This window comes from Anarrhichthys ocellatus, unplaced genomic scaffold (assembly GCF_004355925.1).
Source record: "Anarrhichthys ocellatus isolate YVR2014 unplaced genomic scaffold, GSC_Weel_1.0 scaffold2, whole genome shotgun sequence".
Classification (NCBI taxonomy): domain Eukaryota; kingdom Metazoa; phylum Chordata; class Actinopteri; order Perciformes; family Anarhichadidae; genus Anarrhichthys; species Anarrhichthys ocellatus.
In genome coordinates this window covers 15,475,096-15,500,092 of record NW_022280032.1, presented here as the reverse complement: position 1 = coordinate 15,500,092, position 24,997 = coordinate 15,475,096, and the positions used below count along the sequence as shown (strand labels likewise).

Below are 24,997 nucleotides of genomic sequence, written 5' to 3'. Positions count from 1 at the left end.
ATATGTGTATATATATATATATATATGTGTATATATATATATATATATATGTATATATATATATATATATATATATATATATATAGGTGTATGTGAGTGTGTTGCCGCTTGTGTGTGCTTATGATGACAGAAAGCACCTTTTTTCTAACAAGGAGACGTGAAGACAACCTAAGATCTTTTTTTCTAACACGCTCTCGCGTGAGAGCCCAATAGAATGTGTGTCAACATGTTATTCAGATAGATTCAGACATGGTGGCGTAGATCGTGTCGTAGAGGAACTTTGTCTTTGGTAAAATAGTTTCTAAATACATCAGCTTCTACCTGTTGGATATAATTATGACCGAGGTGCTGACGTTCTCCTGATACCTGATATGATGAAACAAAGAAAGGTTGTGAATCAGAAAAGCCCTTTTCCAAACAGATAATGACGGATTTGGCATCTTTCTATCTCTTTCTGTCCCTCTCTCTCCCACTTTGTCTCTTTTATCTTCAACGCATTGCGTGTCATGCAAATTTGTGTATTTGAGTTTTACGTACTACACCCGTAATAATGCTAGCGATCGGTTATGACTTATTTCATTTATTTTCATGAACTGAAGTTGGTTCTGCTGTTAGTTTTTTGTATTTGTTCTGACTGAGTATAGATGCACTAACGTTTGTGGTGCTATTTTCTGTTCTAAAACACTGAATTTGTGAACAGTTTACACATTTGAACTCTACTGACGGTATCCTCCATTCCCTCCACATCTCTGACCTCATTGTCAACTGGAACATACAACTTTAATAGGAGGGAAGCCGAGGACAGCAGCAGCTTTCTGACATTCGATTTCACGTTGTCACACCATTGTATGAAGCATTTTCTGAGCTGAAAGTTGCATTTTAAATATTGGATTTGAGGGATTAAACTCTGACTCTCATATTAAAATACCACTGAGACAGTGGATGCTTAGCTATCGAGAAATATCGACACTCTTCTTTTAAGCTTGTGCAAAGCTCCAACAGAATGGAGACCACTTCATGTGTTGGACACAACGTGGCAAGGCATGGTTGTTTCACAAATGTGTGCCTTTATCAGGGTTTGGCTGCAGGCAGTTTTTAAACTACTTTAACGACAGAAAGTAGGGACAGACTAGAAATATACGGTTATTTATCAGCAGGCTGTAATGTCATTGTAAATTCAGATGAACTGTAAAAGAATGAAACATGGTTCTCTTCAGTGGATTACGGAGACGCGTCGGAGTGTTTGTTGAATTACCTTAGAAGCCGGAAGGAGTGGTCTTTGCAAGCCAGTTGCCCTGTTGGTGAGAAACACAGAGATGCTACTAATGACTACTGAGTGAAATCAGGAGGGGTGATGGAGACTCACTGGCAGCTGCAGTCCAGCAGGACCCCACCTGCTCCCATTCGTTTTTTTGGCTGGAGGCCGGGCTCCTAATGCCTCTGTTTATGCAACATGGTACTTATATTGATGGAGAGTGGCTTGAGGGCTCAAGGCTGGACACACATGTGGAAGACAATTAATGATCTGTTGTTGACTATATGATTGTCAAAATGCCCTCCAAGACCCTTTCTTTGCCTCTACAGGAAGAGGGTCTACTGTACGTCATTTAACACTGACATGGGACTATTTAAAGAACAAAAGAATCGCATTAAATATAATATTATATATGTGTATATATATGTGTATATATATATATACATATATAAGACACATAAAAATGAAAAATAGGAATATACATTCCAAGGTAATTTCTGTGAAATTGTTTTGTAGAGAAAAGGTTTTAAGAATGTATTGTACTTTTATTTTAATTTGTTGGGGTTTTTTTGCAAATAAAATTTTATGCTTACGTCCAGGTAATTTTTCAGATGTTTTTTCTTTTTTTTCTTTGTTGTGTGTTACTTTTGTAAGACATTTGTGAAACATAATCAGCTACAACAACTCTATTCCTTATCTGACCACATGGTGGTGCTCCACCCATACATGCATACCTGCAGACTTACAGCGTTTGCATGGCTTCCAACACATGAAAATGACTAAAGGATATACATATTTTGAGCAGGGGCTGGGTTGATTCAGTGTCGGAGAAAAGACTCAATATGGCCGAGTAGACGGACGAGATGAACATTGCTAGTGTGCAAAATCCCCTTCCTACACACTCACAAACACTGTCTCTGATCATTTGCTTTTTGCAAACAATTCAACCATTCTTAACCAAATATGAGAAGCTCATTTTGATCATTCCAGTTAGGTGACATGATGGAGCTTTTTTTTGCTCCTGAAAAGTGTTCAAAACTCAATAGGTTTGTAACAAATCAATACAATTCACTATACAGCTTAAAAGAAGCGAATGTGGCTCAAAACTCAGATTTACCTGTCAAAACACTTACTTGAGCTTTTTCCAAATTATAAAAACGTATATACTGCTAGATTAAGAGATGTTTAAATTGATGTCTTTTATTACTAGCTACAAATGCAAAGTAAATATGAAACCATGTCAAAAACCCTCTGTAACCCTCTGAGGCTGACATCCAGTTACGCATTTGAAGTTATATTGATGTAATATCACATTGTGTTTTATGACCAACGCAGAGAGAAAAGCAAACACGGAGCTTAATATTTTGAACTCCAGCAGAGCTCTAATGTTTTCAGGATCACATTCAATTATTTGCAGATGTTTTGTTTTGAGTTGTTGACTGTTTGCCACTTTGCTCTGGGGGGGTCTCTGCCCCGAGCATGCACGCACACAGAGAGATCATGAGGTGAACGCTGTCCACACTGTCCACGCTACAGCGACATGAGGTCTGGATGAGGCAAGTGCTCACCTCCTATGATCTCCTCTACGCCCTGTGTGTCTTCTGATCTCATTTAGAAAGGTTTTTGACTAATAGACTGAAAGGTTGACTCCCTACTCCTTCCTCTGACTGAGGGATTCATAGACTATGATGTGTGTGTTTGTGTGTGTGTGTGTGTGTGTGTGTGTGTGTGAGTGAGAGTGAGAGAGTGTCACTTTTTCCACTTTAACTGCACACATTATGTCTTCTAACATCCAGGTCTGTATATGTGCAAGAAAACATTCATTACAGCCACTTTCACAATATGTTGCAGTCTCACATGCATGCAGGTTGAGTGTTGGGCCCTAAACCGATTATGTAATAATGTTGGACTCTGTCCCAGTGGAGGCACACCCTGCCTGTCTATGTGAGTGTGGAGTGATGAGAAGCAGGTAGTCACAGCCCTCTTCAACATGTTTGATTTATTTTACTTCAAGCATGTTACAGCACCTCACCAGAAACAACAAACAGGGCCGCGCGACTCTCCAAAAACTGAAGTTTCGTAAGAGGATTTGCTCAAAGTTTGTTTTTAAAAGCGAAGACCTGACACTTTTTCGTCATTACCTCTGCTAAATTGGTACTGAATGCGCACAAAGTAGTGGACTGGGTACAAATCATATGAGCCACAACACATTTTCTTAGTTGAAAAAGCTAATACCATGTACTTATTTAAGCTATTACAACACATGTCTTCTTTACAATCCCAAATAAGCTTTTAAAGTGCATTTTCAGTGAAAACCCTAAGCTCAAAGTAAACACTACTCCACCTCTTACGTTATTACCACGGGCTTTACGGATTCGAGTTCTGTTTCAGACTGCAGGTGAGGGATTAGCTAATGTGCAGGCTGCAAGCCAAGTCTCCCAGAGCCAACACAAGGAGATAACTCAAGTCTGCTTGGTGTGCTTGCGTGTTTAGTTCCAGGTAACTAACCAGAAGAATTTCCCCAGACCCAGCCACATAACAACTAACGGGGAACACCAAGTCACGGGTTTAATCTGTCACGGATAAATCAAAGCTGTTTACATTACTATATTTACTTGTAGTATAATTGGTTGTAAAATTATAATAAAGACTGTGAACACACGTGTAAAACAGTTGAAGGTATTACGAGGATTTGTGTGAATGTGTATAAAATAAGTATGTTACTCGAGCAAGAAAGCAAGTAGCCTGCAGACATATCTCGGTCACACATGATAAGAGGAATTTGTTTGATGCTCGTCCGACGCAAAACAAAGTTTACTTGTTCTCCCAAATTCAGGAAACAATTGGTTCGGGTCCTGATTGGCTGCCCGCAAAAGTCGGCCCTCTCCTGATTGGTGCTCGAGCTGCTTCCGTGTTGTCGTTCATCAACGGTCCCTCCTCACGCACATCTGTAACTGAGCGTCTCCGACAGGCTGTTCCTGACCGAGCACCCCGGAACGGGAGAGCGATGAGGTAGTCTCGGGGCTTTTTTCACGGATATCTACAGAAACGAAACGGCTTGTATGTCTGTTGAGCGGCTAAAAGGTGACATGTTGTAACACACGAGCGCGGGTCTGGCTGTATTCAGAGAGCGAGGAGGCACTTCATCGTGTTTTAACAGACTGTGGATCCCGGAGGAAAGTTTAAATCACTGCGCTGTCCGGGGAAAGGTGAGACTGGTGCGACTTTAATTTCCTCGGCAGTCTCGTTTGTTAATGACAATATTGGGTGTTTTTTTTTAACAACACGTTTGCTCGAAGGATTTTATCTGTTTCGCTGCCCTGCACTGAACTCTGTTTAGCAGCATGTCTGGCAAGTGTGCCGCTGCGTAACCAGTTCGTCCTGCTCCGCGGGGAGTTTCGACTGCTGCGTGTTGACTTCAGGTAAACTGTTTTTACAAGGTTTTCCGCTCCTCCAAAAAGACACTCACTGCAGAAAGAGTTTCACAATAATGGCCGGTTTGAGCAACGTCCACATGAAAACCCTGGAGGACCTGACGCTGGACTCCGGCTATGGAGCGGGGGACTCCTGCAAATCCCTCAGCCTGTCCTCCTCCAAGTCCAACTCCCAGGCCTTCATGACGGCCCCTCACCGGGGCAACTGGTGGTACTACTCCGGCTCCATGAACAGCAGGAACAACAGCTGGGACACGGTCAACACTGTCCTCCCAGAAGACCCGGAGGACATCTTCTCCAAGTGTCCCCGGTTACCCGAGTTGGAAGAGTTCCCCTGGATGGAAGAGGACGTGGCCAAGATCCTTCGCAAAGTGGCCGGGAGTGGGAGCGCTAAAGGGGGGCCGCCTACACCTGTGTTCTCTCCGGAGGCCGTGAGGCGGCTGTCCGCTCTCCTCCGCAGGGCTCTCATCCGCATCTCCAGAGAGGCTCAGCGGCTCAGCGTCATGCACTGCCGCTGCACGCGCTTCGAGGTGCAGAGTGCCATGCGGCTGGTGCTCAGCTGGGCCCTGGCTGACCACTGCGTCTCCGCTACGGTCAAGGCCATCTCCATGTACAGCATGAGCGCCGGGGAGCTGCTGAGGAAGGGCAAGTCGGCCCGCTGCGGCCTCTCCTTCTCCGTGGGTCGCTTCTTCCGCTGGATGGTGGACACGCGCATCTCCGTGCGCATCCACGAGTACGCCGCTATATGCCTGACCGCATGCATGGAAGCCCTGGTGGAGGAGATAGGAGCCCGGGTGCTGGTGGCCGAGAGGGGTCATTCAGGGCCGGATTTGGGGTCATGGGGCGCCCCAGTGAGCGCAGAGGCCCTCGAGGGGGTGGTGAACAATGACGCGGAACTGTGGGGAGTCCTGCAGCACTATGAGCACCTGATCTGTGGGAAGAACGCCAATGGTAAATATATTAATTTTGTTTCTTTCAGTGCAGTTAAACCAACATAATGTTCAGTTGTTCTATGGGTTAATTGATTGAAATGGCAGCATTCAGTGTATGTTTTGCTGTGTGGTGATGTCAAAACACACCCCACACTTTTAATTTGTTTCTGTCCCGGTCACCACTTTCCACTCCCTCACAGTGTGGAAAAGGTGAAATGTGGCCTGCTGCTGGATACAATAGCAGCTCTTTGTGCGTGAGCGTTTGACGGACTCGTTGCTAATTTGACCTGTCGGAATAGGAAAACACTGAACAGAGGCATCAGATACAAACAAAGAAGGTATTTTGTTGCTGACCAGGGTCTACGAGGAGAAATTAACAGCTGTTTTTGTTTTATTTGTTCAACAGCCAACTTTAAATTTCTGACAACTTCAATTGACCAGTTACAAGATTGAGTCCTCACAAGTCACTCTTGTTCCAAGGTTGCAACGTGGGGTGCAGATGGCCTTTCGTGCACAGGCAGGAGGCTTGTATGTTGACACAGCTCTCATCCTCCTGCTGTGTTGGCTGCACTCCTTTCAAATCCTCCCCTTCTTCCATCTCCTCATCCCCGCTCTCCTCCCGTTGGACAAATCCCATTCACCCACCAACATCTCCACATATCTTCCATCTCTCCCTCCTCTCTCTTCCAGCTCCAGCTGTGCATCCTATCCTGCTCCCTGTCCAGTTGTTTCCTCCACCCTCACATCCCACTTCTATCAAACTCTCTCTACCGCCCCTCTTTGTCGAACCCCAGTAGACTCATAGCTCTCTTTCCGTGGCTGCTTTTGGCAGCCCAGCGTTGAGTTGATTCATGAGCTTGTGTTGGGACATTGTAACCAGCCTTTGTTTGTGGCCCACTACCAGCTCCCCGAAGCAGAGCTCTTCACTACAGCACAATGGCCTTTTGTTGTGTGATCGTGCAGCTTAGCCCAACACAGAGGGAGTGAAAACAAATGCTGGGGAAGCTGGGCATACACATCCTTGTCCATACACATATATACATAACAGAGAGAGAGAGAGAAAGCTAGCTTTTATGACACGGCCGCAGGCTCACTGTTGATAAAAGTTAAGACGTTATCATGCAGGAGCTCCTTTCTGTGCAAGCATTGGCATGTATGTGAAGAAGGGGTTAATGGCAACTTCCTTAAGGTCTGAGATCAGATCAGCATCTAAAACAAAGTAACCTGCATGCACACACGCATTCACTGATCCCTTACATTTCGTATTATGTCCAGCTTCCACTGGTTTCTTCCCAATGTGCACTCCATTTAAGCCTGCAAGTGTTAAAAATAATAGAGTGCAGTGCAGTGGACCTGCCCATTATATGGCCATATGCTTGAGTTAGAGCTATTTCATTGCAAAATAAGTGAAAGAGCAGCTTTTGTTCCAGTATTTCACCGGATGTCTTTTGGTTGGGTCCTATTTTGGTGAGTTCAGTCATTGGTTTTGAAAGACGTGTGTGTGTGTGTGTGTGTGTGTGTGTGTGTGCGTGTGTGTGTGCGTGTGCGCGTGTGTGCAATAACAACAGACCCTTATTCTGACCACCCTAGCTTTTTATAGGCCCAAGAGCGGGCTGTGCAAGCCACATACCCCATTACCACCTGACACCCCACACCCTAAACCTTACTTTCCGCTGCCAACCCCCCCCCCAGCCACCACAACCATCAGTGTAAACAAAAGTAAAGATCCGCTTATTCCGCTCTCAAACCAGATGGTCTCGGGACGGGAGGGTAGACTACTGATCATGTGGAAGGATACAGTCTGATAAATCCTCCTCCTTCTTGATTTCGCTCCGACTCTTTCTCCTTCTCAGGGGCTGGCCCACATCTGGAACTCTTTAAGTCGAAATGACTTCTTTGGCTCCAATAACAGTTCAGAAAACTCCCTCCCTCCCCTCCTCCTGCTCTCTCTTGCTCACTCTCGCTTTTGCCTCTCTCTCTCTCCTTTTTTTCTTTGCTATTGCGTTCACGTCCACTTCATCTGTATCTGTTTATGTCTTCTGGTCCACAGGGAGTGCATTAGAGGAACCCGGTTGTGATGTGCCAGGATCTTATTCATTACTCAGGCACACACTTGCACGAGCACATTCCCGTGTACACGCGCACACACACACACACGCACACACACACACACACACACACACACACACACACACACACACACACCATGAAAACCCATTTAGTTTTCTTTGCATGGGTTCAAATGGCTCCACATCTCTGGTTGAATCCACTACACAGTGTCGCTTATACAGACGAATCCATTTGTCATTCATTTCTCCTCACAAGGAAATAGCACAAGCTTCCTGGTATAAATTGTATTGATAGTGCTGTGGGGCATTTCAAAGTGCAGAGTATTAGCTTTACTAATGGACAGTGAAAGTGGCTCTGAAGTGATTGGTCTTCATGACTGGGACGCATGTGTCTGTTAAACTCTGGTCTGGCTGACGGATCAGTTTTAAGTTTTTGTGACACTTTGCAATGTTCTCAGAGTGTTTGTGTCTGTTTTTGTTGAATATATTTAGGTACGCAAGCTAGTGACTTGACCTTTATCAACAGTGCTATCTCCCCACAGCGTTGTGGAAGATTGTGGTTGGAAAGTGCTTGTGGCTTGAATCTGTACTACTGTATGAATCGGATGTGAGAGAGAGCATTCATGCTCAGCAAAATGTACCTGGATGAATAAACTTTGATTTGGTCCAGCACTAAAAATAAAGCAAAGTTCAGCGTCTCTGCTCCAGCTCTATAAAAGTAGTAAAAAAGGGCTGCACTGAGGGAGCAGGACACATGATTTGCTGCTCAGTATTTCCCTAAATATGTATTTAGCCCAGAAAGAGGCGTGGGAACAGTGGGCAGAAAGATGCAGGGAGAGCAGCCCAGCACTGTGGTCACACAGATGGGGAAACCAGCACTCTGAAAATACACTCCATGCTCCACAAATCTGGAACCGGATCTAATAGAGTTTTGGAAAACGTATCAAGACGTTAATATTATGGTGAGATAGACTTATGTTCATCCGATAGGCGGGCTGCAAAATGTGGAGGCAATAACTTCCAGTCTGTGTTTGGCCTGAATAACTGTACGGATGAATTTGGGTTAACCATGTGAGCGCCATTAGAAGGTCAGAGCGTGTATAGAGTTAAAACCATAAGTAATATAGCTTTAGTGTAATAAGGGTTAATCCGTCACAAATCGCTACAATTTCTGTTTATGTGTGTGTGAGAGGGTGTTTTTTGTGCGGGTACCACCTCAGGCGGCTACACACACACACACACACTGATGGTCCATGTCAGTGTTTGCGCAGGCTTCTTGTCTGGTCCCAGCTGTAAAAACAGTGACCCATTAGAGTGCTGGTGTGCACATGTGCTTCAATGTGCTCATCGGCGGGTGCTTGAATGTAGTTGTGTGGGTTTAGACTATTCTTGGAGAACCGTGAGTAATGCTTTTGCAGATATGACACCGCAAAAGATTTGTCAAGCTATTACAAAACCAAGAATTACATTGATTCCACATCCTTTGACACGGGTCATTTAGTTTGTAAAATTAATAACAATAAAAGTCAAATAACACGGAAGGCTTACTCCCCTGGGTGTAGCCCGTCTTTACTCGCTCCTCTTTCTTTCTTGAAACCTCACAGTCATTATTTTGATCTCAAGCCACCCTCCTCCTTTTACATTACAGCAGCATGAGTCATGCTTCTTAACACTGTTTACAGTAAAGCACTGATAGGGAGGAAGTGAAGAAAGACGAGGATGACAGAAAAAATGGGAATGGACACAAACAGTGACCGCAAACTTGAAAACGTCTGTGCCTTTGCGTCCTGATTTATTCTTTCTAATCATCCTTGGAGAGTAGTGCTTGAGTCTATCCAGACAGAAAGTTCAGATTGGTGTTGAGGCTCTTTGGCTTGTTTGAATTGGAAAAATGTGCAGCCAGTGTGTCACATGCGGTACCACGGAGTCCTGGCTATATGGTTCTGCAGGGAATCTGTCCTGCACGTTGGTTTGGGGTTGCAGCAGGAGTATCTTATGAGGGAAGCAGGAGCACTGGCTGGAATCTTGGACCAGGCAGCGTAGCGCATTGCCTGGACGCGTGCAACGGTTTTGTTGAAAGGAACCGCTGTGCATCCCATCATCTCGGTGTGAAGTCTGGCTTAGAGACAGCACTGCCACATGCACCTGTGTTGGGAGTCTGGCTCAGTCATTATCAAACTGAAGTATGAAAATTCGGCTGAAGAGCCAACTTTGCTTGTGACTGCACAGGCCAATCCGTGCGTATGCCTCCTTGGATCATGTTGGCCTTGGTTACCACAAGTTACCAGAGTTACAGATAATGATTCAACATTGGCTTTAATGTGTGAGACTGATGTTGAGGTGCAAGAGAAAATGCTGTCTAACCTAAGTGCTTAGACAGAGTGAGGAGGTGAGGATCAGGGCAAAAGGTTTGAGAAACATCGAGGCTTTTCTTCACCTAACATTTAGCTCCTGCAGCTCATATTTCTTTTCTCCCACTGACTGATATGCTGCTTGGGAAGCTCCGGTCTGTCTGACCTTTACATCAAATACCGCCAAAGACCTGTGTAAATGTTGTCTGCTAAAATGTCCTGAGGCAGATATACATTTAGTAATAAAAAAGCTAGTTGTTTAAATACACCCAATGAATTACTTGAAGAAAATTCATGTGAAAATCTATTTGACTAGACAAAGTCTATTTGCTCAATACAAAATATACAGTAATTATGACTCGAAATGCACCGTGTGCATAGTAAGCTACTATATTATAGTTATTGTACCCACCCTAGACATAAACCAAGAGCAGGCAGTCCGTAAGAAATCTGTCATTGTTACTAAAAGACTATCCATCTTACAGCCACACTAGCCTCTCACTCAGTTATTTAGGACAGAAATGGTTTAATTAAGTGTTGCAGTATATGGTTTGCAAAGTAGGGCTGCACCCTGTTAGTCAACTAATTAGTCACTAAGATTTCTTTAGTCAATTAGTTGTATTAAATGTCTTTTTCGTGCTGAATGGCTTCTAGAAACCTCTGAGCACATCTCTGGTAAACACAATATTTAAAGTGATGCTTCTGTGATTCTTTGTTTTATATATTTGTCGGTTAAATCTACTTACTGATCAGTTGTTGAGTTTCTTTTGGTCGAGCACAGCCCCATTGCAAAGAAAAAGACACACAGTGCTCCATTTCAGTTGTATAGTTTGGTTGTTTCTGTGGCCATGCAGATCCGTTCCACCTGGCTTTTAAACATTTGTACAGAGCTCACAAAGAGTAAAGTCTCCGAGTGTCTGTCAAACCACAAACCACAGTTTTCCTGCTCCTCTGCCTTGAAAAATCAATGCCAACCATCACATTTCTATAATTGCTAACAGGCATTAGCTGACATGCATCAGCCTCTCTGCCTGTGTGCTCATGCAAAATTGCAGCCAGTCGCTGCAGTCGATACAGAACCATTTTGTGGGTGATTTGGTTGTAATATTTAATTACACACCAGCAGATCAGATGGGCAGACTGGAGGAGGAAGTGAGCAGAGAGAGCAGGGAGTGTGTAGTTTAAGTGGAAACAGATTTGTCTGACCAGGGATTGGAGATAATAACCCCTCGCTGTGTTCTCTGGTGAAATCTTTCGGAGGCACACCGACTGTGCTGGACGGAGCCGTGGAGAGATGGAGCGTTTGATGGAGAGATGAAGCTGCAATCCCACACATCCTCTCTGATTGCGATCTCTATAGCCAGGTTGGCCAAAGCCAAGCAGCTGAGGAAGAGATTGTGTGTGCGTGTGTGTGTGTGTGTGTATGCATGTTTGTGTGTACTTCCATCAGCCGGCACTGAAAATAAAAAGGACACTACTTCTTTTGGATGTTCTTCAGCCAAGCTAGGAAAGCGATGTTTTTCTTTTCCTTTTTTTAACTTTCATGTCTAAACTGTTGTTTTTGTAACCGGGCAGAGAGAGGGAGCTTTTTGTGACGCTGTCAGTGACCTCTTTGTCCAGCGGAGTCAGAGCAGCCGTGTGTGGAGCCTGAATGGCGAAGTTCACGTATATCGCACTGGAAAAGCAAACACACCGGTCTGTAGACACACTGTTGCACACATGACTCTCTCCTCCTCTGGTCACCTTTCGTCTTTTCACGCTCAGATTTCCATCACACACACACACTAGTGTACACACACACACACACACACACACACACACACTAGTGTACACACAAGTAGACCTTCAGGCATTTTGATTATTTATCTTACTGTCACTACATGCAAGACAAACGGAAGCAAAACACTCCACGGGTAGGAAAACACCTCTGCACACTGATACCTAACACACACACATACGCAAACACTCACGCTATGTTAGAAGCGGACAAATAGAAGAAGAGCCTCTTCCTTCTTCTTGCATTACTACGAAGGTTGTGAGTGTGCAGAGGGTGGAGTAAGCAAACATTTTTCAGTGGACAAAGACACTCTGTTCAAGACTTTCAATCCTGCTTCTTTACTGTTGAGTGCCTCACAGTTTTAGAGCCAAACGCCCTTTAAACGTAAACACATCAGTAGGAATATCTGCGACCTACACTGCGAAATCTAGACCAGCCTCACAGACCATCTTCTATAGGTTGAGCAAAAGTTCACAGCTTGTCTGCTGTTTGGAAACAGTTTCGCCAACACCCCAAACAGCCAGCCAATGCACGAGGCGTGTGCATGTGTGTGTCTTTATGTGTGATATGTCGCCCTCAGCCATAAGTAGGCCACCACCGCCTTTCACATTTCTTCTGCGTGCTTTTGCTTTTGATGTCTCGCTGTCGCTCCTGTCTCTGTCCTCTGACACTGATGGTGTCCGTGCTTTTGAAAGTGTGTGTGTGTGTGTGTGTGTGTGTGTGTGTGTGTGTGTGTGTGTGTGTGTGTGTGTGTGTGTGTGTGTGTGTGTGTGTGTGTGTGTGTGTGTGTGTGTGTGTGTGTGTGTGTGTGTGTGTGTGTGTGTGTGTGTGTGTGTGTGTGTGTGTGTGTGTGTGTGTGTGTGTGTGTGTGTGTGTGTGTGTGAGGCATCCATTCACAGAGTGGAGACTGGGTGCCTCATCATTTTTTGATGCGGCTCTCTTTGGAATGAAAGCACAAGGACGGGAGGGGTTTGCTCTTTCTTACTTTTCTTGAAAAGTCCATCGACCTTCCAGTGACAGGAATAGATGCAGTATGTCTCCATAAGTTTTTATTGCAACTATGAAACGGGGTAGGCTAATTCTCTCTCACCACCCTCCCCTCTCTCAACTGTCGTCTCTCTCCATCAGACACTGGAATGTGTTTGTTTGCGCATCGAGCCAACAGCTTTGTCAGCAACAGCGCAGACGTAAACATCAAAGCTCAGCGGCCTGTTTGAATCCCCTTTGCCCACATCACAAGATGCGTCGCCCCTCCCCCCCGAGTTGTGCTGATAACCAAACCTCATTGGGTTTTTAAGTAATCTAGGTTTTTCACTCAGAGTTTCTCCTGGTATGCTTTCATTCCACACCATACAAAACATCACGCCAGACTCTTCCAACTTCCTCTTGACTCTCTACTTTGTATCCCTGTGGTTTCATTGTTGTTTGAGGTTGTTCTCAATCCACATTGATCTCAGTCTCGGGCCCTGGCCCTAACCTTGTCTGTTCACCTCTCCTGCTTTCCCGTACCTTACCCTGGCCTCTTTATACTTCCCACTTGCTCTCTACAGTGAAACACAGGCTACATTTACATTTTATTTGACAAAACCTTTGCTTTTCCATCTGCAACCAGCGCCGTCTCCTAAAAACATCACCTGTTGGGTCAAGGTCAGCCAGATAAACGTGCTGATTTAAAAAAAAAAAAGCCACAGCGCACATTTAGCCGAAAACCATGTACAGTGAGGCTCCCTGGAATTCCCTCGTGGTTAGTGGAGGGAAGGGGCACATTTAGAGCAGGGCCATATGGAGAACAGATGTGGGCACAGGAAAACAGACTCTGTCAAGACAGGACACCCTTGGCCATAGCCTTTAGTCTCTTTCTGTTGATAAGATCTGCACAGCACATGCACCACATGTGGACTTCTTCCTGGAATCAATATAAATAGTTCAGATCTCATTGGTAACCAACAGAAGATGTGTATTTTTAGGAAGGTGAACACATGATTGGTGAAATGGAGAGGTAAATCATTTCAGAGTTGCATAAACATAAAGGTTTCGATAATGTCTGCCCACACATAAGGCTGCTGCGATATGAAAAACCCAACCTGACACTTTGTGTGCCTTACTGTGTGCGTCTGTACAGGATGTGTCTCTTTTGGGCATGTTCCCACTATTGTGGGTTACACATGTGTATAACTGTGTGCATGTGTGGGCACATGTCCATGTGAGCATGTGTTGAACTCTGCATCTGAATGTTTTCGGTGAATTAGTAGGCTCTGTCTATTGAGCTGCTGTGTCTTTCTGTGTTGGTCTCTGTCTCTGTCTCCGTCTCTGTCTATCTGTGTTGTGTTGGCCATCTGTGTGCCACTGCACGGTCACAGACAGTGCTGGACATAATACACTCTAGCAGTGGTGGCCAAGTTTCCTCTCCAACATTGAGATAATCTGCCTATTGAGCATTGGAGGGATGGAGGGAGAAGAGGGAATAGGGCGGTGTGTGTCGGAATTTCACACTGATGAAAGGATGCCTTGTTTGAGGGCGGAATTTTCGTTGGTTCAACTTGTGTCAAACAGCTAAGTCCGTGTGAGGATGATGCTCATCTACATAAGATGGGTGCCCACTGTTTTCCCGTTTGTCAGTGGTTGAGCCTAATTCTGCCATGTGCCTTTCAGTGCATAATGTGTGAATATGAACTGGACTATTAATATCGTGTGTGTCTCTGTCTATGCTGTGGAGCGGAGGCTGCAGAGGAAGTCAGTCAGACAGCCGTTAAACAGACCAGGGCTTAAGCCAGGCTCAGAGCACAACTCAATGCTTCTCCTTCTACTCCACCTCAAAGAGCAAAATAACAGCTTCTAAAACTGCCAACAAGATCATCAACTCATCAAACCTGATTCTGTTTAACTCTTTGTAAACCCAATGGGATTATTAAACGTGTTAGGATTAGACGTTTGTTCCACCCGCGTGGCCCGTAGACACAAGTGTGACTAATTTTGGCTCTATTGAACAAGCATTCTCATTATTATCCATGTGTTTCCCATTAGGTATGAGCCTATACAGTGCACATACTGTATATATATATATATATATATATATATATATATATTGATATATATATGTGTCTGTGTGTCAGTGCCCTGGCCTTATGGTGCTTCTGTTAAAAGGGGCCGTAAAGACACCCTCAAAGGCAGCCTGACTGTAGTTAAATATATAATGCAAGACCCAGCCAAGCATTCACTCTGGCAGGGGTCAAGAAGAAGGAAATCGTGGAGCTGGAGAGGTCAACACACCTTTCTGCCATTAAGCAGACTCCTGACAATTCTACGCTCAGTCTTCAGTTAAAAGTCTGCTTTTGGTATATGGGAATATCTCTAACTCTCCAGAAGGAGTCTTTCAGCAGCCCAGGCAGGTGCTAAGCAGGGGCGTGTGTGTCTGCATGATGGGGTTGAAGTGGGCAGATGTGTCAGGAGTTTAAAGTGTGGGAGGGGGGGGTCGGCCTGGGGGTCAGCAAGTCATAAATACTGTAACACCCACCCAGCCGGTCAGCTGAGCCCCAGCTGCAGTGTAAGGAGCTTTTACCCATAGAGGTGGTTTCATACAAATATGCCGACAAAGTTGTTTTATCTAATTGCTTTGACATAAGGTCTGCAGGCAGGATCCTAAGGAGAGGCAATCTGATGTCAGGAGGACAATGGGACACTTTAAGGCAGTTAACAGAGAGGCTACCCCGCATGTGAAGGGAGAAGATGCCTTGCTGTGTCTCTGTGTCTCCGATAACATTGTGCAGCTCTATCTCGGTGTCTGAATAGACAAAGATTACACACAGAGCAGCGCACACACACACACACACACTCTCAAAGAAAATCTGAAATCACTTGAGATAAGGACACAGACTGATAAGTAGGAAACAGGCAGACAGAGAAGGAAAGGATTTACACTATCAGCATGTGGTGGGCTTTTCCTCTGTATGCTGGTGTGACAACGAGTGCTTCTTAACCTCATTATGATGTCTGTGTGATATGTGCTGCTGAGATTCCTGACATTCATCATGTCTATCATTTCCAACCCCATGCTGGGAGAGACAAACTTTCACGGAGGCCCCTCTTCTTGTCTTGACCCAATGGAAACCTCCCAAGAGCTCCATCTCTCTCTCTCTCTCTCTCTCTCTCTCTCTCTCTCTCTCTCTCTCTCCTCCCCCGCCTCCCTCCTTCTCTTCATTCTTCGTTCATCATCTCCTGCAGAAGGGAGCACGAGGAAACCAATAACACTGTACTTTGTGTATGTGAGACAGAATAGAATACAGATGTTTGTATGTCTCTGCATTCTTAACTACTGATGGATAGAGAAGAAATAGGGGCCCTGATTTTAAAACAATTTGACTTCAATCATTTCACAAGGTGTGGCACACTGCGCTGTTCAGTTAACAACTTTACCAGCAGAAGAGAGGGGAGACGTGTAAACAATGTGTTTTCAAATGGTTGAACATGTGGCGATTAAGACTCTTGTAGGTGCAGAAAGTGAGTCTGATGTATCTACCTGGCTAAAGACAGAGAGAAGAGCAAAGCGGATAAAAAGGCACGGACAGTGACAAGCACTGAGACAAAAAACATAAAATAAAAACAGAGCAGGAGAATGAACCTGCCTTGTGGTTCTTGGCTCTAGTGCACTTCTGCTCTGAAGGCTGCAATTACCTTGTGACCGACTGGTGTTGGTAGCCAGAGAGTGGTGAGTTTAGCGTTTAGCTGGCCTGCACTGTGAGGTCAAGTACTATTCATGCCCTGGCTTGTGCATTTCTACATGCAGCTCTCCATCGAACACTCTCTGCCTTTTCGGTTTGGGCTATCTTTGTCGCATATGAGTGTGTGCATGTCTGCAAGCCCGGTTTGCGTGTCACTGCAGTCTGAAAATCAAATCAGAGGAAAAACTGGCCTCCCCTCCCTCTCCTGTTCTCCAAGTTTTGTTTTTCCTTACGTCGCTTCTCCTCCTGTCTTTCACCTGTCTCAGCGGCCTTCTCTCTGTGCACCCTGCCAGCTCTCCTCTGGCCGAGGGTCAGCCAGAGACTTCCTGCACAGGGCTTCTGGAGTCAGGCTCCTGGGAACCTGTAGCTCAGAGACAACGGCTGGGGAAGGCATCATTACACACACATACACACACACACACACGCATGCACGCACACACACACACACACACACACACACACCAGGAGGCTGAAGCTCGATTTTACAAACTTGCACAGTAACATTGTTGGGAGAATGGTTGGTGGCCGTCTTCATTTTCCATTTGCTTCTTTTAATAGCACCGCTGACTTCATTCAAAATTGCTTTTAACACATGTTCTCCCCAGCTCCTTCCCATCTTCATTATGGTGTGTGTTATTTTTTTCCCATGTTTCTCTCAAGAGGCAAAAGGTAAATGTAGCTAATTATCACCCTGCAGTTTTTGCAAGCCCTTCTGAGACTTCACAGGATGAAATTGGAGAATGGGAGTTGTCCCAGGGTAGGGAAACAGTGTGTGTGTGTGTGTGTCCGTCCCTAGTTTAAGGCCTTGGATAGTTCAAACCCCCAACTCTGAACACTTGGCAAGCAGTTGAATGAAATATCCCACGAGCCTCTCCTTCTGTCTGTCTGTCTAGCCATTTGTGGTGATGGGGTTTCCCAAGTGGGCAAAGCAGGGGCTGCTGTTTATCTTAGAATGAGACAGGAAGTACAAGAACGAAAAGTCAGAGCAAGAATTTAAAAAGAAATGAAAGATTGGGCAGAAAAAAGATTTTGACGAGTGAAAACCTGCCAGACAAATGCAGGAGGGGGTAGTCGATGAAGATCGTCAGGCCGCACACATGCTCAGCCGTCATCATCACACTCACAGATTTGTCACTCAGTCTGCTGTTTGCACAGGAGCTATGTGAGCATGTGCAAGAATTGTCCTCTCCCCCAACTTGTACACCCAAACATTCCTCTAAAACACTCACACACCCACAGCACTCCTTTAAAGGGTCTCTGCTGGGCAGCCTGGTATCTCTGGGAAGGGTAGAGGGGTTTGTGTGTTTTAGTGTGTGTGGTCAGGATGTGGCTAGCACCTCTCACTCGTCATGATTTTCTCACAATACCCATGGTGCTTAAACCCTGACAGTCAGCACATATCACAAGTGGGTCGACTGTACAACGATCTGGAAACTTTCTCCCATTCCCTGATTTTGTTCACATTGTACAGTTTCACTCAATGAGTGTGTGTGTGTGTGGGTCTGATGATTTATCGATTGTTTCCTGCCAAGCTAGGTTTTATTCATTTCTGCGAAGGGCGTAGTTAATAATATACAATGTGGCCAGTCTAAATATCATACGTGAGTTTGCCAGGGTGTGAGTTTCTGTGTGTGTTGTGTGTTCGGAACGGCTTAAAGTCTGTCTGCTATTATTTAGCCATTGTGGTTTGGGAAGGGTTGTGGGAACGTCAGTTGAAGTGAATTGACCGGGTCTTCTGCGATACTCGGGAAGAAATGCATTAACTCACGCACTTACACACTCGTGAGAACTGCAGCTTCCTAAGCACTTAAAGGCCATCGGCCTTTGACTTTGATATTGCTCGTACTTCTTAAAGTGCTCTGTTTGTTAAAGTGCTCTGGTTTAATAGTTGGAAGAAAGATGGAGGTGATTGAAAAAGACAACTCTCTCTCTCTCTCTCTCTCTCTCTCTCTCTCTCTCTCTCTCTCTCGTGATATATTTCCTTGTCGCCTCCATCTGCTGCTGTGAGAGGAGGCCATCACTGGGTGGTCCACAGAGACCCCTGAATCTGTAGCCTCTGGTGACCTACATAACACGCAAGCACAAACGCACTCATAAATAAACACACACATTGAGAGGCACAGACAGACACATTAAAACAGACTGCGGAGATTAAATATGTCTGAAGTTGCTTGAGATGACCTTATAAAGTATTTCAATGACTAACACTGAGTCAAGCTTGCCTGTAGCACCTGCACAGGCAACAGTTGGGAACACACACGGCAACAAACACCACCTCTCGCACATATGCACACACACATGCGCTCACCTCCCACTAATTTATTTGTGTTGCTACCGTGCTTGGGCAGAGGAATGTGTGAGCAGGTGCCCCCTGCGGAGAAGAAGCAGCAAACACTCTATATGTGAGTTGTTTGTATCGGAGTCGCGACACTGTTTGAAAGACAAGACTACAGTAGTGATGACTCGGGATGATGGATAATGCTTCAGTTGTTTCAAGCGTTAATTCTTCCCTTTGTTTACCATTTCTTTTTCTCATTGTGTTTTTTTTTAATCCATTCTTTATATTGCTAGTCGTCTCCCTCTCTAGCACAAAGTGTGCGAAAGAGTTCAGAGACGGTCACACAAGCACTTTCCACAGGAAGAGGAAAGAGTGATAATTTTATCAGTCGGAGCACTGAAAGACAACATGGATGGCTCCGCAACCATCAGCCGAACATCCGTCACTGGGAGCGCGTGTGTCTGTGCAGCACATACCGCGGTGGTTAAAATGAGGCAATGTCCACTCTGCCTTTTTGAGTTTTAGCATTTTTCAGACAAGGAGAAGAGGTAAAAGTATTTAGTAAAAAGAAAGAAAGAATGGAGAAAATAAAAGAAATCTGTGCATCGAAAATGTCTTCTGTTCTATTTTGTTATTATCTTGCAACCCTTATTATTTAAGGTATTATTACCCTTTATATCCATCTCGTCATGCATTGTGGAGGTCCCGACCGCCAGGTCCAGATCACTTGCACTGCAGGTGTCTAAGTATGTGTGTGTGTTCACTTGTGTAACGATGACGTGGACACAATGAGGCTTTGTTCAACTTTTAGTGTGTCCCATAGCGCTGACCCCCATGTGAGCACTTGTCAGCTCGTGGACATTGAGGAGGCTAGCATAAATGTGACTGTAGGACTTTGTGTGAATAAGTGTTGCTTTGTGGGTGAGAAGATTTGCGGGTCAAAATAAGAGGACGGACCTTTTTAGCAGGCTCCTTTTTGAGGTGTGCACACTCCCTCTGTGTTCAGTGTGTGTGTGTGTGTGTGTGTGTGAGGGGTGTGTGCTGGGTCAGGGGTGAGCTGTAAACCCCCTTTGGGGTCATACAGCCGGTTGAATGAGGTGCCTGGTCTGGCTAAAGGTAGTTTACTGCCTCCTGCTAAAGAGGTGGACGTCCCGACACGCCCTGCAGGTCCCTAACACACCCAGGTCACACAAACGCACACACACACACAGAATATGTAGAGCTGCTATCTGTGCTCAGCTGTCATCTCCACAACTGACACATAGACACATGATTTGAATGCCTGGTGCATACCATGATTTAATCCTGTGCTAAAATGTGTGTGTCTGCACTTGGCGCATTAATCAGAATGTCACCATGTGTGTCTGGGGCTGGGTGGTCCATTGATTTATTGCCAGTATACGTCGCTCTCACACATGTTCCTACAGTGGCATTGATTTCCTAACTAATTGTTTGAGGTACTCTGCCCACTCTAACCGGCCGATGTTACGACCCATGCACATCCCGTCCCAGCATCGAACTCTCACCTCTCTTCTGTCTTTCACAGCGAGGACAGTTGTTGTCAACAATGGCATGGACAATAGTAGAGTCAGTCAGCTGTAAATGGACCAACCCTACTCATCACTGCAGACAAAAGAGCTGCAGGCCTTTTGAACAAAGCTCTTTTCTGTTCACTGCCCGCTGCTGTAAAATGCTGCTGAGTTGCGATGCCCATGAAATCATGCAAACTCATCCCGTCTGTTTATCTTATTCATGGCAGGTTATAATGGGATGTAGTGGGGGTGGTTGTTGTTTCTTAATGCAGTCTTTATTGGAGCATGATGGTAGTAAGAGGGTTAATGCAACAGTGCTCTGCAAATAGTTTTCCCTCTCGAAGTAAATGTAGCCTCTCTTGTTTATAGCGCTGACTGTGCATGTTTTACTCACTTAAACTAAGATATCTGTAGCCACTAATGGAAAGTTACATACTGCATCTACTCAAAGTTGAGGTACATAGAAAACACATGATATGTTCTAGGACTAGCCAACAGTGTATAAAGCAGTGAGCGCCACTTGATCAGCTTCAACATTAAAATGCTACAATAATATAAGTATATTTTTGCATGTTTTTATTATTATTTTTAAGTTGTGGTAAAACTATTAACTTAAGAGAGGACCTGAACTCTTATTCCACCACTGTCTCTGTAGTTGGTGCAAGTATAAGCCACACCTTGTAGCAGACACAAACATATACTGTACGACACACTTGTCTGTGCGGCTGCCCAGAAAGTGGTTTGCCTTTCCTTTCCTTAGCCTTTTCCACTCTGCTGTGAAACTCAATCCGAAGATTAAGTTTGAAAGAGAGAGTAGGAGAAAGAAGGAAAGGAGTGACTGAAAGAGTGAGCGAAGCTCCAGTCCTGGTCGTAACACTTCCACCATCCCCCTGACCCATGCTTTTCCCCCCTCGTTTGACTCACCCTGTTCTGCGTCATGACTTTACTCTCTACCCAGCCCAACACGGAATGTTAATCGGCAGAAAGCTGCTTTAGATTTACAGTGGGGAATTCGGATCCAGTTCTTTGAAACGTTAAACTCCTAAGACCCTCGATCAAGACCTCTTGTTGGACTGTGAGAATCATGATGCCGCAACAATAGTATGAACTGAACAGTACCTGTGTCTGCCTGTGGAAGTCACTCTGGTGTGAGAGGCCCAGCGTGGCACTCCGGATGTGTGTTAATTAATATCTGAGCTGATGTGTGAATGCTTAATTTAGTGTGTAAGAGAAGAATTAGGGAGGAGAGAGAGAGAATCAATCCAATAAGTAATCAGTGAGTCACAGACATGAGCTTTATATGGATGTTATCCTGGCAGCGGCTGAAGTGATAATGAATCAGCGGCACGTGTGTGTGTGTGTGTGTGTGTGTGTGTGTGTGTGCGACACAGACACAGAAGTGTCTCATGCTGAGGTTATTTCAGTCTTTATATTAGCGTCATCTTTTAAAGGTGAAATTTTATCAATGACGAAACTAATGAGCAAGCATGAAACAAATGCCAGCTGTGATTAATCTGCAAGTTAGGTCTGTCAGAAAAAATGGATAAGCCACGTTAGGAAGTTGCATGATGTCACTAAAACAATCCAGTTTAGGCTACTTTACCTGGAGTTTGCATGCAAGGGATGCCAACTGACGGAACTGAGTGTGCGACTGTGAAAATGAGGGAGCAGATGAAGCTTGAGTGTGAATTGGTCCTGCCGGCTGAAAACATCTGTGAGCCTTACAATTCTGAATTTTTACACAATTAATGTTTAATCCCTCCCTGCCCACTTTCAAACCTTTACGTGCAGACTGACCAGAGTGCAAATATGTTAAGTGGTTGCTCAGCTTTTTTGTTGTTAATTATAAGTTTAACGCTCACACTATTTAATTCCATTATAGAAATACTTCACATCTGGCAAACACCAAATGGCCCAAAGTTCATGTTTATTTGATGGTGAGTGGTTTCAAACATCCATCAGGAGCACTTTTAGGGATCTCAGAGATTCACACAGCCAACTGGCCAGTGGAATTTTAACTGTAGTTTCCTCTCCTGAAAATAATATCAACCTCCAACTCAGTCTTGAGAACGTGATTTACTGATGGTAGTGTGTGAGTGTGTGTGTGCTACTGACGACGGCAGCGATCTAAAGTTCAGTTTCAGGCCTTTCCTCAATGAGCATGTTGTCTGCCATCCAAACTGACTGACTCTCTGTTCTCACTCTCTTGAGGGTCCAGCTGAGAGAAAATGAGCTGATCACACAGACAGAACGGGAGCAATTAGTGCAAACACACACTCGCGTGCACGCGTCGTGCCTCTCTGCCCAGCCCGCTGCCCATAGTGTTACTTGTCGGAAAAAACTGAATAGAGGGCAGCTTGTTCTTAAAAGGGAGGTTAACTGTTTCTTTTTAAAACGGCAAATAAAACAGCCAGCCCTTGATCTGTTCCAGCCAATAAGGTCCCGTCTTTACTATGGTCACATGTGAGCAGTTGACTTTTAAAAAAAAAAAAAATGGTATTAACGAGAATTGTTCTCCAAACCGAAGTGCATGCATTGCCACCATTATATCTTGCCCTCCTCTTGAGTTTTTATCCGTCAAACACCTCTTGGCAGTGTTTTCGACAGTGACATCACCTCAAAAGCAATAAGTGGATTTGATTATGAGAGGGCGGATTTGAGGTTTGTTTATGTGGATGTGTTATTGCAGGGTGTGTGTAATATCCGTCGCCCCTGTGTCATAAAGGAAACACAACCAGCCTCCACATATAGTATATTGTATTTCCAGCCACAGCAGTGTACAATAAGCCAGTGAAACCTATAAACCCTAGAGGTCCAGTAATGGAGCTATACTGTCCCTTTGCTGCACATTATGTGAAGTGGCGTCAGATATGGAAACGGAGGAATGTTGAACGCGACTAGATAGCCACAGGCACCACAGTTGGCCAGGAATGTAAAGTATAAAACATGATTAGAGAGAGAAGGAGGGAGAGTCAAGGAGGGGGGAGAGGATAGGGGGGAGAACGCTGAAGTCATGTTTAGGATTAGGGTTAGTTGAATAGAGGAGCTTATGGCGATATTCTTCAGGGCTGTGGGAAACCAAAGCCATCTTCAATCCTACCACTCCTAATTCGTGTGTGTGTGTGTGTGTGTGTGGGGGTGGGTGTCTTTTTTCCGGGGTGGTGGTAGGCATGTTTTTGCTGACCACATATACAGCTCAACAGTTGCACCATGGCACTGTTAGAACCACTTTGAGTCCAACTGAAATCAAATTGCATTTTCTTTTGTCTGGCGACACCGATCAGGGGGATACCATGAGGTATCGGCCTGCGTAGACCTCATTAGTTTTCCTGCTGAAGTCTCCTTCCCATATAACATTCTCATATAACTTACAAACATGAACGCAGGTCTTGTCTGGCACCTTAATTAAGTCGTTGCACGAGCAACCGAATAAACAAACAAACATTCACCAGGGTGAATTGCGTCGCTAACGTCATTTTGCAGGCTGGACAGTTGATTAGCTGCTCAGCTGCTGCACATCAAACGTGCACGTAAATGGACCTGCAAATGTCACTTTGGTCTGGTGTGGTCCTGTTTCAGCTGCTGTCAATCAAACAACTGACTGGAGATAAAAAAAGGAGCATTTGTGATATTTCTTCCTTTTTATTATATAACAAAAATCTATTAACAATACGTTTTAAAAAGAACATGTTGGCCTTATTTTTCACTACAAAAAGGATGAATAAATGTGATTTCAGTTGGACTTTAAAGCCAAAAGCTTAATGCTGGATTACAGCAAAAGTCTGAGAACAGCAGGCAGCTCAGGCACATGAAATCCTTTTTAACTCTACGTGTGTTTCCTTCACATTCACCAAAGATAGGAACTTTCCTATCGTTCCATCTTAGCTTGGGTCTTGCAGTGATTAATGATGTGTGTGGGTGTTCTCCCTCACTGACTTAAGGGAAGCCCCCTTTTACACAGCTGATAAGGTTACTTCCTCTTTTAGCCCCAGCTGAGCGTCACCTCTGACCTGTGACCCCTTATAGCCGGGGGTCACCAGAGGTGTCAGGGGACACCGACCAGACCCCACATCTCTCGTCTGTCTCGGTCTGGCATTTTATCAGACCCTAACAGGCGTGTGTGAGTATGTGTTTGTGTGAGTGAGATCGGTAATTGTGATGCCTTTTTAAATCGGAAACATCTCGAATCGCTCACACGAATATTCAAGTGAAAGGTGGAGTGTACTGTAAGCAGCGTCAGCTTATGAATGCTTCTCTGTCTGCCCTCAAATCCACAAAGGTAGTTTGTATTTTGAAAGACATGCTTATATGCTAAGATGTCAAACTACTGATTATTTTTTGCCTAAATACTAATGGACCACTTTACGTTTCTAAATGCCCCTCTGTCCCACTTGAATTCTGTTAAGATAAGGAACGGGATGAGGGTCCACCAGAGCAAGCAAACACATGGATATTTTTAACCCTGTATGCTGAAACTCAGAGAGACGTACAATAAAGTTCATTCATCAATCTCACTGTTATTCTCTCAGAAAATCATGCGCAGTGCTTCCAACAGAAGACCTGTGTGTTGCACAGAATCTTTAAGAAATGGTGAGAGGAATGTGGTGTGTGTGTGTGTGTGTGTGTGTGTGTGTGTGTGTGTGTGTGTGTG

At 44.8% G+C, this 24,997-nt stretch overlaps 1 protein-coding gene across 1 annotated transcript in view; it reads left to right on the top strand.

Annotated features, from left to right (window-relative positions):
* Positions 1-4,194: 4,194 nt before the first annotated feature.
* abtb2b (ankyrin repeat and BTB (POZ) domain containing 2b) overlaps positions 4,195-24,997 on the top strand; it is a 44,020-nt gene continuing 23,217 nt past the window's right edge. The window contains exon 1 of the mRNA XM_031859311.1: positions 4,195-5,640. Within this exon, the coding sequence (XP_031715171.1) occupies positions 4,746-5,640 (895 nt within the window). The 5' untranslated portion in view covers positions 4,195-4,745. The remainder of the gene's footprint in view (positions 5,641-24,997) is intronic.